At 44.3% G+C, this 17,712-nt stretch overlaps 1 protein-coding gene across 4 annotated transcripts in view; it reads left to right on the forward strand.

Moving 5' to 3' along the window:
• The window catches only part of ESPNL (espin like), a 34,268-nt gene extending 17,641 nt beyond the window's left edge, over nt 1-16,627 (forward strand). For 2 of the 4 annotated variants that reach the window (XM_084846820.1, XM_084846821.1), the window contains 5 exons: nt 7,902-8,057; nt 8,846-8,939; nt 9,824-9,939; nt 10,265-10,477; nt 13,126-16,627. In XM_084846820.1, the coding sequence (XP_084702946.1) occupies nt 7,902-8,057; nt 8,846-8,939; nt 9,824-9,939; nt 10,265-10,477; nt 13,126-14,706 (2,160 nt within the window). In that variant the 3' untranslated portion in view covers nt 14,707-16,627. The remainder of the gene's footprint in view (nt 1-7,901; nt 8,058-8,845; nt 8,940-9,823; nt 9,940-10,264; nt 10,478-13,125) is intronic. The other 2 variants (XM_084846817.1, XM_084846818.1) reach the window with 2 other exon arrangements.
• The last annotated feature ends 1,085 nt before the right edge of the window (nt 16,628-17,712 follow it).

Genomic DNA, 17,712 nt, shown 5'->3' on the forward strand with positions numbered 1-17,712 from the left:
CTGGTGCCAGTGTTAGGCTTTAGCAGCAAAAACAACAGAGAGTTCTGGCAACAAAGGCTAGCAGATTTACTATGGCATAAGCTTTTGTGAGCTAGAGTCCACTTCATGAATCTGATGAAGTGGACTCTAGTCCATGAAAGCTGATGCCATAATAATTTTGTTAGCCTTTAAGGTGCCACAAATAGGGTTGCTTGAGGAATTCGATCTGTGCGCATTCTGATATGAACTGTCATGTTCTGTACCTTGTAAAGGAATGTGCAGATCAGAATGTAGTAGTCTTCAGTTCTCACATTTCTCTGAATTATATTCTGTTCTCAGCTCAGAGAATGCATTAAAATGCATTTTAGTGTAAAATAATTCAAAAATGTGTACATGTTGAGAAAATGTGTAGAAATGCACATTTTGTGGCAGTTATATAATTGTTCTTAAATACAGATTTAGATACAATTTTTCATGCAGGATTTAGGAACGAATACTTGCGAAAGTGGCTCTGGCTGGAAAGAGAGTGACCTGCCCATCTCGAGCTATGAATCTCTTTGTTGTTTTTGTTGTGAGAATGCAATTACTCAGATATAATGTGTTGTGGCTGGGGTTGTTGTGTGTACAGGTCTTCTCCCAAGCTTACAGCCTAAGAGCCTTTCTACACAAGGCTTTTATTGTGTGCTCGAGATTGCTCACTCACAGTGGTTTGTGTGTCCTTTACACGACCGTGTCATCCTCCAGGGCCTCCCTGTTCTTTGCAACCATTATGGGGGGGGGGGGGGTTAGGTTGAGGAAAGTGCAGTATTTTTCTGAATGGCTTTATATTTATAGTGTGTCATTGTGCAATTCCGCTATACCTCAGCGCCATCTAGTGGCTGTATAATGAAACATAGAAAAGCAGAGAATGAAACCCCCCAGAAAAAAGCAGATGTAAAGGAACCGGTATTAATCTTGCAAAGAATCCAGAAGGAGTATCCCTGGTAAAGGCGTGGGATTAAAGCGTCAAGTAGAAATGCCCTAAAAGATTAAACACAGAAAGGGAAGGAGAGCAGAGGGGAGGAGGAGAAGAAGGGAGATCAGTTTGAGAATGTCAGTGCAGAAATGTTTCACAGGCATTAAAACCCATTTCTTGCTGGGACAGAGGTGATGGAGTTACCCAGAAGCCTTTGTTCCTCTGGCCAGTGACAGGGGGCAGAGTGTCCATCCCCTTAACTTCTCAAACCAAAGGACAACTGACAGTTGCAGCCAAGTTATTTCCAGGAGCAAGCTCTTTGAGTGGATGTCCCTCAGACTCTGGCCAATGGCTATTGGCTAGGACTAGGCTGATGTACATTTTCAAGGAATGGTTCTGATATTATAATAACTTGACAAAATGCTTAAGAAATGCAAGTAAGGTAGGGCTGTGCACTGCTTTGGCCCGAGGCCCAAACCCCAAGTCGAAGTGGGCTGCTTGGGGTCACTTTGAGCCCCTTCCGAGGTGAAGCGGAGGGGGGCACAAAGAGACCCCTAGTGGGTCAGGGGCTCCACGAAGCACTCGGTGTGCTTTGGAGCTTCAGCATCCCGGGCCCAGCCACATCAGGTCCTTACCTGAGCCGCCACCGCCATCGCTTACCTTGCTGCCATCGCCATCCTCTCTGCTGCCACCATCTTCGCCGCCTTCTCCGCTGCTGCCAACTCCTGAGGCCTGGACACATGCGCCGACTCTTACTGCAGGGAGAGTCAATTCCCTGCATTAAGAGTCGGCGTGTGCATCCAAGCCTTAGGAGTTGGCAGCGACGAGGACGGTGGCAGAGGCAGCGATGACAGCAGCAAGGGCTGCGGCAGTGATGGCAATGATGGCGGTGGAGGTGGCAAAGGCAAGGTAAGGGGTTTGGTGTGGGGGTGTCAGGGGGGATCCGAAGCAGGGTTCGACATCTGAATCCTGCTTTGGGTACGGGGCCGAGTCAGGTTGGGAGCCCCCCGAAACTGCCCAGGCTGAATCGGGCCCACCTCCGAAGCCATGAAGTGGCTTCTGAGTTGGATCAGGGGGTCCCTCTACAGCCTTAGAATAAGGTACAGAACTGCTATAGCTTTAAAGCTGGAACGATCAGGAATACATCATGAAAACTCATGATGGCTTGGAAACCCCTCGAAAAGGTATGTGTCAGACCAGCATCTACCCTTTTCTGAAATGACAGATATGTTCAGCAACTGACAATGGGTTTTTTTATGTCTCAAAGATTTGCAGCAGTTCAAAAACCCAGTTCAGCCACGCATCATAAGATGAAAATGCAGAGATGTAAGATAGGAACCAAGGGTAAGATTAGCCAAAAGCGCCCTATTAAGAATGGAGTCCTAAGGGATTGCCATTTGATAGACAGAGGCCCTCTGTCAGATCCTATGTCTCAATCAGAGCCCTCTGTCTGTCCAGTGTCCTGTTGGCAGAAGCCAGGCAAGGTAATAGGAGGACAGAGGTGAAAATGCCTCGTGTTCCTCCTTTTCCCAGCTCGTCTAGCTTATCTACCTTGTTGTGGCTGGGACAGGTGATGGAGAGGCTTTAGGATGCTGGCCTCTCCTTCCTCTTCCTCACATCACTTACTGTCCTGCTCCCTTTTCCTCCTCCCTAAGCAATTCTGGCATTGCTGTTGTGACCTCAGAAGAACAACTGCCATGTTGCTTTCTGCAATGGCTGTGAGGGGGAGGCATGAGGGAGAGGGAACGATCCCATTTTGGATTCCCCTTCCTGAGGTTTTAGCAGTGTCTACGGCCTCAGGAGGGGTGATCCACCATATGCTGAGGTCCCTGGGACACTCTCCCAGGAACCATAGGATTGCTCTGCCTGGTAACCATCTGAGCATCAAATCTGGACAGCTAGAATAAATATCCATGTTTCGTAACCAGCCCATAGATATGGACACGCATCTCCTCAAGAGTCACAAAGCTCAACATGGGAATATGTCAGAAGCACAGTTGTTCTGGCTATTTGTAGCTGGAGTAAGCAGGTAGAATATTACCGGTTATTCTTAGTTTTTGCTGTTTTAATGTAATGTTATTGGGACATTTTGTATTGGCTTTTTATGTACCCCGAGAGCTTTGGATGCATTTGTGCTGGCAATAAAATCAAATACATAGATGGCAATTGCATGCTCAGGGATGGAGCTGAGCCTTGTTCTGGAATAACACTTGAAAACCTCATACACTTGAAAATTGCTAGCAAGTGGGGTGTAGTAGTGATTATCTCCTGAACTCTGTTAATTGCTCCAAGTTCATTCATCTCATGGTACATTATTTTATTCTAACCCCTTGGTTAGATTACACTTTTGTAATTTAACCCTGCTAATTGATTATATCCATATATAATGTATGGAGTCTGCTCTGATGAAAGAAGTTATTCATGTAAGGGCCAAACCACACATGACGTGGACATTCTATGGTCAGACCTCACAGCTTACTTAAAAAACAACAACACACATTTAAAGCCACTGCATGGGCTCTGATTTTATTCAGGAGAGTGGCACTTAACCCTTTTTCTCCATGCTGTTTTTCTGAAATCACCACTCTGAAGCTGCTATTGGTTCGGGAGTATTAAAAATATAAGCACAATCCAGGTAACCTGTATTTTTTCCACTATGCAGTTGAGAGAAGCTTCAGGGTGGGGCAACTCAGATTTGGAAAATGACATGGGTGGAGGGCACAGAAAGAAAGATTAAACACGTCCTTTGTATTGTTACTGCTTTAAGCCCCTAGTAGCTACTTTTAAAAAAAAGGGTCATCACATGTGGCTTGGTTTTAGGTCTCCGCAGAGGAATGTGGAAGGTTTCAGCAATTCATTTTGCGCTGGGTGTGCCTTGGGAGATTGGAAGCAATTCAGGCAACACACTGGGACCTACCATTTGCTTGGCCCTGCTGACCTCTAGTGCTGGCCATGAAGAGTGAAGACAGATCCAAATACACAGGGGCCCTAAGAAGTATTCTTTGTGTTTTGGCTCTGCTAAATCCAGCCGAACTCTCTCTTTCTGCCCAAAGCTCATCCATTTTAGGAAATGAATGGAAAAGCAAGAAGTAGTTCAGGGAACCAGGGCAGCCAGCCACATCTGTCTTATACAGCCAAAAGTTCCAGACCCCTTGTGCTATCCTGCCACCTGACGCCCGGCCTTCAAATATTAATGCAATGCTAATTGTGACTCCTTGACACCCCCCCCCCACTCCTGCCAGCATTTACCACACAACTCAGTCTCTGACTGTCTCTAGACAGTAGGAGTTCTCCTGCGTCTGTTCCTTTTGAGACTAGTTAGTAATATTCACTGCTTTATTCTGGAATTCTGATGTGCCTAAGGACTGGATCTAATCAGAGTGGTCTTTGTTCATCCTATTTCTTCTGTTCCAAAGGGACTCTCAAAGGGACTGAAGGTTCGTAACTGGTAGGTATCTCTTTGAACACTTCCATAATTTGTGCCGTCATTTCTGCCCAGTGGAGCCCATGAGGCCCCTGACTGGTCGTGGTCAGGGTAAGAACTTTTTTTGGAGTTAGATTTTTGCTAGCAGGACTACAATCTCTAGCCCAGGGGTTGGCAAACTGGTGCCCTCTAGATGTTTTGGATCACAACTTCCAGAAGCCCGAGCCAGCATGGCCATGGTCAGGGCTTATGGGAGTTGTAGTCCAAAACGTTTGAAGACACCAGGTTGCCACTCCCTGCTCCAGCCTGTCAGTTCAAGAAATGCAGAACAGATCCAGAATATCTGAATGCCTTGAACTCCAGCTGTGCTGAGTAATTTTGTTTTAGATTTATTTTCTAAAATGCAGTCTCACTGATGGGATTTCCCAATGTCAGAAAATGTATTTCCATATCTTGGTCTTAAAATACTGCATGCTTTAATAGATTAATTGGTGGGGCTTAGAATTAAAGGTACATCTGTTGATATTTTGGGGTTATTTTGGTTCTGGTCTTTTACAGTAGTAAGTGAAAAAGAAAATGTTAAAGATGGTTTTCCTTTTAAATGTGAAAGATAGGTTTTAATTATTGAATTATAAATGATCTCACACTTCTTTCAATACATCACCTATATCTCGAAGTTTTAGTAACACAAAAATAGATTTCATTTAAAATCTAAACTGATGGATCAATTTGTTAAAAGTTGATCAACATGTTAATTGATCAACTAAACATTTAAAAATTGTTTGACAGTCCTAGTGTTAATGAGGACTAATATAATACCAAGCCTTATAGGGCAAACAGCACACACAAACAGCAACTGCAGACAGTCCTCTAAAGCAGAACCCCACAAACACTCTCTGTGTGCCTAGTCATGGTGTAGATCCTCCACACACCAGAGACTGGACAACAAACAGACAGGCAGAGGGCTGAGGAAAACAAAACAAACACAGGCCCAATATCAAGATACCAGCTAGCTTGCAAAGGTGTAAGCAGGACATGCACCTTATTTACTTTCTATTGACTATCCTTAACTGTAAGGTTAAACAAGTTGTGCTTTTATATCACTCCATGCTATTAAGTCCTCCACCCCTATGTATATGCAGTTTCTTCTTCTAGTGCTATTGTATTCTCACTGATAAAGCTACACATTCCACATGGGAGGGAGGTCAGTGTTTTTCTTGTTATCATGCAGAAGTATAAAGGAATACTACATGCAGAATTGCTCTGATACTTTCTCCATTCCTTGATACTCTGATCACCTGGGAGGGAAGAATTCCAGTACAGCATTTGTGTTTGAAACATCCAGAATGGCTTCCAAAGGGACTGCTGTTAATTCCTCCATATCAGCCTTCCCCCAGCCTGGTGCCCTCCAGATGTTGTGGACTTTGACTGCCATCAACCTCAGCCAGCATGGCCAATGGTCAGGAATTCTGGGTGTTGTAGACCAAAACATTCGGAGGGAACCAGGTTGGGAAAGGCTGCTCTATATCATCTATAGTCCACAGTGGTTAACCTCACTGCTCAGATATGCACTTAAAAGCAGGGGGTTGAACTAGCTATCGAGGGGCTTCACCACACCAGGCTTTTTATCCTGCCCATTTACTGTGCCTCCTTCTTCCGAATTCTTTGCGGGATTTAAATTGGTTCTTTACACAGCCGTTTTTTCTTTTACTGCATAATGTGTCCTGCCATTTACAGTGGTGGGTGGAGCCTGGCAGGATGTTATCAGATGTCAGCAGCATTGTACTTCCACTGTCCACTCCCTGTGGGGTAGCCCCTCCCCACTCTCCATATGAACTTTTCCATTTCAACTTCTTTGCCTCCCCTTTTCACTTCCTCTGCCTCCGATCCTTGCCTCAGAAACTTCTATATACAAACTGCAGTACTTTCGCAACTTCAGAAGTCTGCTCACTCCCGTGTGTGCAAGTCAGTATTGTCCCTATAAAAGCCAGCAGTAACACTTTTCCCGTTTGAGTATACAAATCCACAGTACTTTTGCAACTTCAAAACTCTGCTCTCCCCTCCCCACTCCCCATGCACAAATTAGTATTGTCCTTGTAAAAGCAAGCAGTAACACTTTTCTCATTTGAGTATACACGGGGAGATGGGATTCACTGGAAAGGGGTTGCATGTGCTCACTTTTGCCTGTATCACGTAGGGGCCACTGCAACCCCCCCACCCCCACCCCAGTGCTGCCCATCTGCTTAGACATACCTAAGATGTGGAGCAGGGCATGGCTTGGCTCCATTTCGCTCCTGTCCCTCACTTGCTGCCAATTTGCTCACTTCCTCCTGCCTACCTGCCTTCCTCCTCCAGAGCTGATTTGCCTGGAAGCAGCAACTGAAGAGTGGAGTGAAACACTGGCTCCAATCCCAGTGTAAAGTGCTGCTGGGGCCCCCAGGGAAACTTCTGAGGGAGGAGGTGGTGGGCATAGGTGGGTGAATTGGGGGTGGGGGTGGGAGGAGGCAAGAAGGAGAAATGGAGGAGGAGGCAGCTGCTGCCAAAGTGCTGGATGGGGGAAGAGGAGGCAGGGGACACTCCCACCGCTTCATCATTGCTAACATCATATCCACACATAGCGCAATGGCAGAAGTACACAGGCAGGCAATCATGATGTCATTGCGCAACTGCAGAAAATGCCACATTTTCCCCATTCAGAAATAACATGGGGAGACAAGGCTGGGGGAGACACGGGACAGCAGTTGCAGGACAATGGCGTTGTGTAAAGCATGTGGAAGATACCATGACTGAAGAACGACGATCGCAACAAAAATGTGTGAAGAAGCCCTAGGTCTACACATGAACCTACTCATATGTCTGAGGTCCTGCTCCATGTTCCTCCACCTTTGGAGGTGCCCGTGGTGGGGACACAAGTGCAAGCTTATTGGAAATAGCACCCTGGTTGTGGAACTCCCTCCCAGAAGAAGTTTGGATGGCCTCTGCTGTCTTGAGTTTTAGAAGAACTTCAAATAATGTTTTATTTGGCGGTGCCTTTAATTATTAAAGTTTGATCTAGTTTAACCCTCTCCTGTGGAAATGTAGGTTTAAACTGACCCAGTTGTTCCATGCCTCTCTTCTGCTATTTTAAAGCTTGAATTGATGTATTTGTTTTTACTCCATTATTTTTACTATATTTTTTGTGTTTTTAATCTGGAAGCCACATTGGAGGTTCTTCTGGGGGCCAAAAGGCAGGGTAGACATTTTCTTAATCTGGCTTGGGACTGCTGGGACTTACAGGACTTTTTAATGTCTAAACATGAATAGGATTGTGCCCTTAAGTAAATAAAATAAACAGCTCCTTGAGTTTTCATGATTCAGGTGCTCTGGTTCCATCCAGAATACTTTCTTGATTATTCCTTCTGTTTGTTCCTGTGGGAATTTCATGAGAGAGCATGGCTTTCAGCTCCCTCCAACAGACAATCAAGTCACATTTTCCTGCACTCAGCCATAAAAACTAAAGTGAATTGTATTTTCATATATGTCTACCACTCTATGTCCCAATAGGCTGACCAGCAATGTGTTCCTAACAGTCAAAAGGCTCAAGTAGTCAAGATCAAAGCAAGGAGCCCAGAGAGAACCAATAAACATCACATAGCAGCAGTTAGACAAGAGTGTCTGCAGATACTGAGTGATGACACCACAAGTATGGAGAATGGCCAGGTAATGGTTGTTCTTAAATAGATCTGTCTGTCTGTCTGTCTGTCTGTCTATCAGTGAAACTCTTGCATGATTTAATCTCACTACCTTGTCATAAGTTTTTGGCTTAGATTTTGACCTCTCCCCTTCTGTGCAGCAAGACCGTATCACATTAATTTTAGAGATGAAAAATGCACAGAGGTTTTGCATCATACAGGATGGTGGTACAGTAGGAAGTAAAGACTGGCTGTCTCACATTTCAGACCAGCTTCTGAGTCTGGGGTCTCCAACACAGTACCTGGGGACACCAAAGTCACCATGGACATCTCGGTGCCCACCAGGCTCCCCACTTCTTTTTATTTTATTTCTTAAGGGGTTTTTTGAACAAATTTTACTGGGAGGCTGGCATGCTGCAAAGCAAAGGGCTGCCTTCCAGTGCCATATGTATTTGGGTTCAAAGGAGTGGTTTTGTGTTTTGGAGCTCAGACACCACATCTGCCTTGTCCTTAGGCTTTTGGGCAAAGTGCTCGCCTTATGGGAAATGAGTGTTTTGTGACTGACAATGCCTGCCATGGCAGCCATTTTGTGAGAGCACCCATGACCATGTTTCAAAGTCCAAATGTGCCCACTGACGCAAAACGTTGGGGACCTCTGCTTTAGAGATGCCCATGTTACTGTTCATGCATTAGCACATGCCCCTTTAGTTTGGCATTTAATGAAAAAGACAAGAAAACTTTCAGCAGACATAGGGACAAAAAGCTGTTTTAATTTTTCAAAGGTGAGACCTCTCAACTTCCTGTGTGTATTTTTAGACCCAGCAGCCAATGAGACCTCTTCAGTCAAATATTAACCCTACATCAAACATGCAGAAAGAAGAAGTTAAGAGCGGTCTTCAGAAAACATCCAGTGAGTAAACAAACTCATCCAGTTCGTTTTCCTGCTAACCCGAAGTACTGGATCAATATAAATGATGAGCACACCTGAAAGACAGTAGATCCTTTCAGATGTTTAGTGAATGTGTGGAAGGCGTGCTGGTGAGACTGGGATCACACCCATGCCCCCTCTCCTGACTTCCAAGCATTCATTGAAAGTTCTGAACAGGGCCTACATGATAAAGGACTGTATATTTTGCCTTCCAGATGTTTTGGACTACAACTCCCAGCATTTCTGACCATTGGCCATGCTTCCTGGGGCTGATGGGAGTTGACATCAAAAACATATGGCAAGCACCAGGCTGGGGAAGGCTGTAATAAAGTATTTTTCTGTGCACCTAGATAGATCCTCTCTTTCTCCTTTGCTTATCATGTGGACCATTTCTGATGTCAACTCATCTATATTCTGACTTGCTGCGTCTCTTTCTCAGTCGGTCTGCTTGTGTTATATGGTGTCTGCGAGTTTTGCTCCATGGGGCAAAGAGGAGCTTTTGGTGGGAGGCCATTTCAGTTGTGAAAAGTCCATAAAAGGAAGTGTTCTTCCACCCCAGCAATTGCTTTCCTCTTTAAAAAGCAACTGCATGGGAGATCTTATTAACACTTCTCCCACATCATGTTTAGTCTGGTTCATATTGGGTGTGTTATGGGTTGCATGTACTTATGTGCGCAATGTTTTTTTGTGAGCATGACAAATAATGTGGATGCCTACATTAGTTATCATTAAGGAAAAATTAACCTATTCTCAACTATAGAACAAAAATGCTTAGGATTATCAATGGACAATTGCATCTTCTAGCCCTCAGCATAGGTTTTTGGGGGCAGCACTGTCAGGTAGCACTCTATTTGTTTTTCTTCCAGCTTCAAAGACCTTCAGCATTGTGAAACCCACTGAGTCCAACAAATCACTGATAGCTGAGCTGAAGATCAATAAATCTCTGCAGAAGGCGGGGATCACAGCATTGTTTTCAAACTCTGTATGTTGTATGATGATCTCCATTGTCTGTCTCATCTCTTTTATATTCCTTTGCCATTCCTGTGATCTCTCCTGGGGTTCTTTTCCACCCAAGCCTTTTCTATGTTGGATTTTGCTTACAACAGGCTTAGCCATTTACCTGACCTGCCTCCAAATGCCCCCCTTTCAGAAGGGATCAAACTAATCCACCCAAGGGAACGTCTCTGTTTTCTACTTGAGATAGACCCTCTGAAGACATATAGCATAATAGTCTGAGGATTTGTTGTGGTATGTTCTTGAGCACTTGTTCTTTTTTAAACTGCTGAAAATGTCATTTCTGCATACAGCTGTCCCCTATGCAAGGCGAGAAAACAATACCACCAAGTGCTACGGTACCAAGCAACTTCCTATCAATGCTGGATGAGCTGGGAACATCAGACATTGATGCGCTGGTGCCTACCCATGATGAGCAAGGTCATTCTATCCCAGAGTGGAAACGTCAGGTGATGGTGAGGAAACTGAAGGCCCAACTGGCATCTGAAGATGAGATGGGCAGGAAGGTACTGTACAGAGCCAAGAGAAGGAGAGGTGTCATCCCACTGTCTTTCCTAGTTCACTGACCTTTATCAGTTCCAATACTTTCACTCTGAAAGTGCTTCATTCTGTGTTCAGGAGTGGACAACTTTTGGCCCTCCAGGTGTTTTGACTTACAACTGTCACGATGCCTTCCCATTGGCTATGCTGGAAAGGACTGATGGGAGTTGTAGGCCAAAACATCTGGAGGACCACATGTTGCTCACCCTCGCCCTATGGAATGAAAATGCCCTTTCTTGATCGATTTTGATACAATGTCATCTCTAAATCCAGACCAGACCACTCGGTTGCCATAAGAAGAACAGGTTGACAGATCGTGTGTACAGTGGCTATATTTGTTAAGTGTGTTCTGCACTGTATTAATCCTAGGAAGTGGGGAACTGAGTGTAATTACCAGCCCTTCCTTTTGTCTATATATCACTTATTTTAGTTACTTGTCTTTGTCATATGTAAATGAATGACAAAACATTACCCCTTCCCTTATCTCAGCCTTTCCCAATCTGGTGCCCTCCAGATGTGTTGAACTACAGCTCCCATTATCTCCAGCCAAGCATGGCCATTCTTGGCTGGGGGTAATGGGAGTTGTAGTTCAACACATCTGAAGGGCACCAGGTTGGAGAAGGCTACCTTATCTTAACAGCCCATCCTTCTAGCTAAATTTTTAAATCTTATAAGGAACCTTTATATCCACCCTTAATATATTGTGAATTCTAGCTTCAAAGGAAGTACAGTTATTGTTCACCTCTCCATGGAAGTCTTGTGAGCCTTGGCTGGTCCTAAATTAGCTTCTTATATTACCTCAGTCCTCTTCGGAGCTGATTGAACTATGACCCCCAAATCTACATTTATCAATTAATTTAAAAGGCTTATAGTTTGCTCTTTTATTAATGGACTGTAGGATATTTATATACACAATTAAAATAATGTAAGAATAAAATACTAATAAAAAGTCTAAAATCAGTTATAACAGGTAAAAAACATTTATTATTTGTTATATTTATATCCTGCCTTACCTCCAAGGAGCCCAAGGCAGTATACATGATCTTCCTCCTCTCCTTTTTATCCTCACAACAACCCTGTGAGGTAGGTTAGACTGAGAGTCAGTGACTGGCCCAAAGTCACCCAATGAGCTTATTGGAGCAGTGGAGACTAGAGCCCAGGTCTCCTCAGCTGTAGTCCAGCACTCTAACCACTATACCACCCTGGTTCTCTGGCTAATCAGTTCCATGATTATATCCCACTAGAACAGGGGTGGGGATCCTCTTCAAGCCCAAGGGTCAAATTCAATTTCAAAGAAGCTCTTGGGGGCCATATTCCAGTAGTGGGCAGAGCCAAAGGCAAAGGGGGCAGGGCCAAACATACAAAAAACCCCAGCATATTGTAGCTTATGGTCCCAGGGCATGGTCTGAAGCCACACGAGGCAGCTACATTGCTGAAGTTAAGCAGGTCAGGGTCTGGTCAGTGCTTGGAGGGGAGACCACCTGAGAACCACATGTAGCCACCTGGAGTTCCAGAACGGAAGGAAGGTGGGATATAAATGTCAGAAAGAAAGAAAGAAAAAAAGAAAGAAAGAAAGAGCACTTATTGCCACTAACTAAGCCTTAGGAGAGCCGTTTCAATGTTTTGTAATAGGGAAAAAACTACACAAGAGCTGGGAAACCACTAAACAATTGGTGGTTGTGGGGAAAGGCAGAGCTATCTGAGGTACCCCAGCTGGGCCAGACTGGGATAACAGAATGGGCAGATTTGGCCCCTGGGCCTGAGGTTCCCCGGCCCTGCTCTAGAAGCTCGTGAAGGCCTTTCAACATCTGTCAGATATGATGCAGTTTATGCTTGCAATCAGTGAAGTGTTTAGGACACCTGTTTGAGCACAACTCTGTGTGACAAGCTACGTATCTGAAGCAGCTTCTCAATTGGTTGGGGTAATTCCACCCATGCTTTTTGCAACCTCCTCCAAAAAGACTGGCTCATTAGTTTGGTGTGGCTGGAACAGTGTTGGGAGCCACTTGACATTATGCGCTCTCATGTGGAGCTGTGTCGGTATAGTTGTGTTTCAAGCGAAAATTATGCCACTGATTGCATATATGAACTGGGTTTTAGTATAGATCTGACAAGCATTTGGTTGGTCTAGTTTAGATAGATTCAGCCCTGGTTTGGTTAAAGGCATTTTGCATCTCTTGTCTTTTTCCTCTTAACAAATTTTCTGTGGTAAGAAAAAAAAATGGAAGAAGCAGTGGGAAAACTTGGGAGGGCTATGAGTGGAAGCCAACGTTGTCTGGAACCCCCGCCATAAAATTCTGTGAATGAGGCAGGGCCATAGCGTGATAAAAGCCTCATCTTGAAGCAGTCTCGGGCAGCCCCTCAGGCAGAAAGATCTCTTAAAATAATGGTAAGTTGTATATCCAAGGTGTCCAATAAGTTAGGAGCACATAGGCCTGTGATGAAGATAAGGATGTCTCTTCCAGCTCTATATTTCTATGATTCTCTGACTCCATTGTTCACTTCCTTGACTTTTAATTTGTGGCAGGCTGGGAGAGGGAGCTGAAGCGCTGTCTTCAAATTTAATCAGTGACTTCAGTCTGTGTAGTTCCTCTTTTTTTGTCTTCCGATCTAGAACGAGGGAAGCTGCCCACTGGAGGTGGGCAACTGGCAGTACTCCCAGGCTCACAACGCCATTCTGGGCCCCTATGGGGAGCTACTCACTGAGGATGACCTGCTCTACTTAGAGAAGCAGACTGAGAAGCTGCAAGTGAGGAAGAAATGCCAGGAGTATGAGAGTGAGCTTGGACGCCTGACCGAGGCGCTGCAGACGGTGCTTCCTGCTCCCATCGTCAATATCACAGTCAACCATCAGTTTCTGCAGCAGGGCTCTGGGGGTGATGGCCAGGAGCTCCCTGCCTGGTGTAGCCGTGTGTCTGGAGTGGTAAAAAGCATGTCCTTGTTGCTCACCAACATCAACGGCATGAAGGAGGAGGAGGAGAGTGAGGAAGGGCTTCTGATGCCCGGCAAAGCCAGAGGTTTCTCAGGAGGCACTGCCAGGAGGGAGATCTTGGAGTGTGGTGTCTCTGTAACGAATCTGAGGGGCAATTTTGAAAAACAAGATCTTTTGGGACAATGCAAACCTTTTGAGCTCCAAGGGCTGAAGACCATGCCCTTGGAACAGGGGACAGGTGAGGAGTCAACCTCTCCAACGTCATCCGGTATTTGTAAGGGCAAGAGGCCATGGGTCTGCGAGGAACATGAGTCTGGAGACACGGAGAGTGCCAGTGACTCTGGCATCAGCTGTGAGGAAGCCTCCTCTGAAATGGGTGGGTCTCGTGTCTCCACAACAGAGACTAGCAACCTCCGAAAAGAACGTATTGTGCTGCTTTTTCTGAGTCACTGGAAGAAATCTGCCTATACCCCTTCCTTGAAACTCATGGCCAGGAAGACTCTAGACATCCAAGAGCCTGGAAAAGGGGGGCTGGTTGAGATCATGGCCGAAGTCAAGAAGCATCAGGCTCCTCTGCAAAAGCCTTTGATGAGAATGAGCAGGCTGGGCCATTTCGTTCAGCAGAGATACACCATCAAGAATCTGATCAGTCACTGGAAAGACATCATCTCTCTTGTGCCATCTCGGCAGATCAGGCGTCTCAATCATCAGCACACTGTCTATTCTCCAGAACAATTCCTGCCCTATGTCAGTGGTGAGCCTGTTGACTACAAAAGCTTAACTCTTGACCTGTTCATGCTCGGCTATTTCCACATCCTGGAGCTGGACCTCTCTCCAGAAGAACGCAAGGCCAGGCATCTGCTGTGCTTTGAAGTTTTTGACCACTTAGGTAGGCATCGGTGGGAAACTGTGCGCGCCTTTCACAAAGCTGTGATTGATGAGATTGCTATGGGCAAAAGAAGCTGGAGAGATAGTTTTGAGGATATTAAGACACAATTTTTTGGTACTAACAAGGACTCATCTAAGAGCTCAGAACTAAAAAGATCACTGGTAGAAACGAATCTGAAGCCAATACCCAAAACAAAGGTCCCAAATAGGGCTCTTGAGCAGGAAGACCACATCCCAGGACAATACTCTGAACTAGGCTGCTTTAGCAATGATGATATCTGCAGGTACATTGACAGGAGTTTTGCTTTCTGGAAAGAAAAAGAAGCTGAGATCTTTAGCTTTGAGGGGTCAGGACTTTTACATTGGCCATCTTGATTTGTGAATAGGAGTAAAATTCAAAGTGCACAGACACATACACTGCTGGCCTTGTGATGTATTGCTTCACTAAGCAGAAGTAAACTGTTCTTTTTGTGAATTGCTAGAAAGGCCTGCAAGGTTTCTGAGCTAAGGGGCAAACTACAAAGTGACACACTGCAGCTGTGTGACCAAATCCCAATAGCTACTTCTCTGTGCATCCTCAGGAGAAGGGGCAGGAGGGAAGGGAGTACTTGACACCTCCTGTGCCAGATCTTCCTCCACCCAGCTGCTTTTGCCCTCACTAGCATTCTGGGCCTGTGTTTACTTTGCAGACGATTCCCAGGCATTTGACAGTATATGATGGGCTTCTTAATGCATCAGTTGAAATGTTTATGGTTGTTGGTATTTTAGTTGTCTTATGGTAGGGGTGCAGGACCTCAGAGCCGGGGGCCAAATTTAGCCCACCCAGGCACCAAATCCAGCCCCCTAGGGTTCCTCAGCTGGCCACATCCCTTCCCTTCCCTGGCCCTACTCCCTTCCCCCGAACCACCGATTGTTTGGTGATTTCCTGGCTTTTGTGCGGATTTTTCTGCATTCCAAAAGTTTGAAATGCCTCTCCTAAGGCTTAGTTACTCACAGTAAGAGCCTTAAGCTAAAATATGTCGGTATTTTTGCCCAATCCCATTTGCCTTTGGCCCTACCTACCAGTGGAATGCAGCCCCCAAGAGGTTCTCTGAAATTTGGCCCTTAGGCTGAAAGAGGTTCTGCACCCTTGTTTTATAGAGTTGTGGTCTTTTATCGATCACTTTTTTGAACTGTTTTAAATTTAATGTAAGTCACCTTGAGTCTTTTTTTTTTTTTTTTACAAAAGTGTCTTCAGTAATTTTAACAGCAACAATATCATCAACAACAACAGGGTCTGAACCCTGTGGAGTGGTTGGTGGTCAGGAGAAAATGGGCTGGCAGATGAAGGGCTAAACACACCCTCCCCTTCTGTTTCTCCTCCACTTCAAAAAAGAAGAAAGAACTGTCAGGGTTTCATTACACATGGCTGCAATCCAGTGCTATATGTACTTTGCCTCTAAGTGGGAGATTAACTGGGCACCAATGGCATTAGGTACTCTTTCCTTATTAGTTTTTCTGACACTTGTTCTTTAACTGTTATCTTCTGACATGGCCTGAAGATATGTATCTTTGTAGCTTATGAGGTGTCAGATGTGTATCTGTTCATCTCCCAAATATACATTTGGAAGATATTAATTTAAAGGTGTGTCTGGAAATTAATATAGTTATGAACGCAGCAATTCACTAGTCATAAAGGTACCAATTTTCCAGGCATTTCCCAACATGTATCTTAGGATCAATTGATATCAGGATTTCTGCTGTGGAACAGCCCTCATGCAAAGACTGTACCAACTTAATTTCACACAGAGGGTTCTATGTCTGAAATTGGCCCCATCTGAAATCACAGAACGTACATAGGAGAGAAGGCGATTACACTGAGATTTAATTAATTTCAATCCTTATGACCACTGGATTTAGTATTCCATTTACTAAATCCAGTGAGGAGGACAGGAAGGCCTGGCGTGCTATGGTCCATAGGGTCATGAAGAGTCGGACATGACTTAACGACTGAACAACCAAGAAGCATGACAAGCTAAACCTGCTGAAATTCTCTCTTCTGCACAACTATTAAAGGTGCAGGAGGCCTATCCTCATCTGCATTCGACCACCCTAGCAGAGTGTCTTGTATTTCTGAAACAGAAATGAACAGATTTCATGTTCTGCTGCTTTGTAGATTTCACGGACTGAACATCTGAATAGATGTCCTAGTATAAATATTTCATTTGGTAACTGTGTGTAATTTTTGAAGTCACCCTTTTTTCTTTCTGTTTTAAAGATTTGCATGTAGACTAAAGGTTTAATAAATTATTTATCTCAGTACAAACAAGAAGTACTCCCATGAAATTATTACTAAACTATCGTGTCCCGTTCCCCCCCCCCCAATGATCAGACAAAATGCAGTGGGGTTGTATCCAATGCTGAAATGAATAATACTTTAGTTAGACTAACATCTGATGCAATCTGTTTTTCTGACATGAGAACATTTGCCCCAGAACACAAAAAAATGCTGTCCATTTGTCTCATGGTTATTTCAGAAGAGAATATTATGGATTTTTATTGGATTCTCACAGAAGAAATTCCTCCACATTAGTATTACTTTCAGCCACACAAATAACACTCAAATTATACCCTTTAACACATATTTATGCCAACTTACAGTATTGCTTCTTTAGCCCAATCTTTGGGCTTCTCTACATGAGGCTAACATCCCACACCCTTACAGGGGCTTCTGCTTCCGGATTCTTTGTGGGATTAAGATCGGCTGCATTACATACACTTCCCCCTTTGGGGGGGATTTCCTTTGTGTGCATGTTCCATATGTTTCATTATACAGCCACTAGATGGCGCTGCAATATAGTGGGATTCTGGAAATACACTAGCTATTGGATCACGATGTAAATCTATTACTACATTTTCCTCGATCTTAAAAAAAGCCAGGATAGAGGTTTAAAAAGGACAGGAGAGGTTCTGGAGGTTGACAGTGTTGTGTAAAGGACCTGCAAACTTCCATGAGTGACCAATCACAAGCACATGATAAAAGCCTCATGTAGAGAAGCCCTTAAGGAAAAGGAGAATATAAACTTTAACCATAAATAAACAGGAGTCTGTTTTGCTTTCTTATGACAATTTCTGCTAAAACCATAATTTATATTGTGAATTTCTTATACATTGTTGTAAACTGGATTGCGTGTTTTGAAAAAAGGCAAGGTATAAATGATTTAAATAAACAAGTTTTTAAAATTCATTCACAACAATCTTGCAAAGGCACTGAACTCACAACCCTTAACATAAAAAATGAGGGGAAATTCCCTAGTCACCTGTTCAGGCAGGCCACAGATATGCCCATTGTAGTTACACAATTCAGAAAGTTTTGCATATATGAGTGACTGTATACACTCA

The sequence above is a fragment of the Heloderma suspectum genome, chromosome 3 (assembly GCF_057233095.1).
Source record: "Heloderma suspectum isolate Gila_16-S chromosome 3, 16-S_ref, whole genome shotgun sequence".
In the NCBI taxonomy this organism is placed as follows: Eukaryota; Metazoa; Chordata; class Lepidosauria; order Squamata; family Helodermatidae; genus Heloderma; species Heloderma suspectum.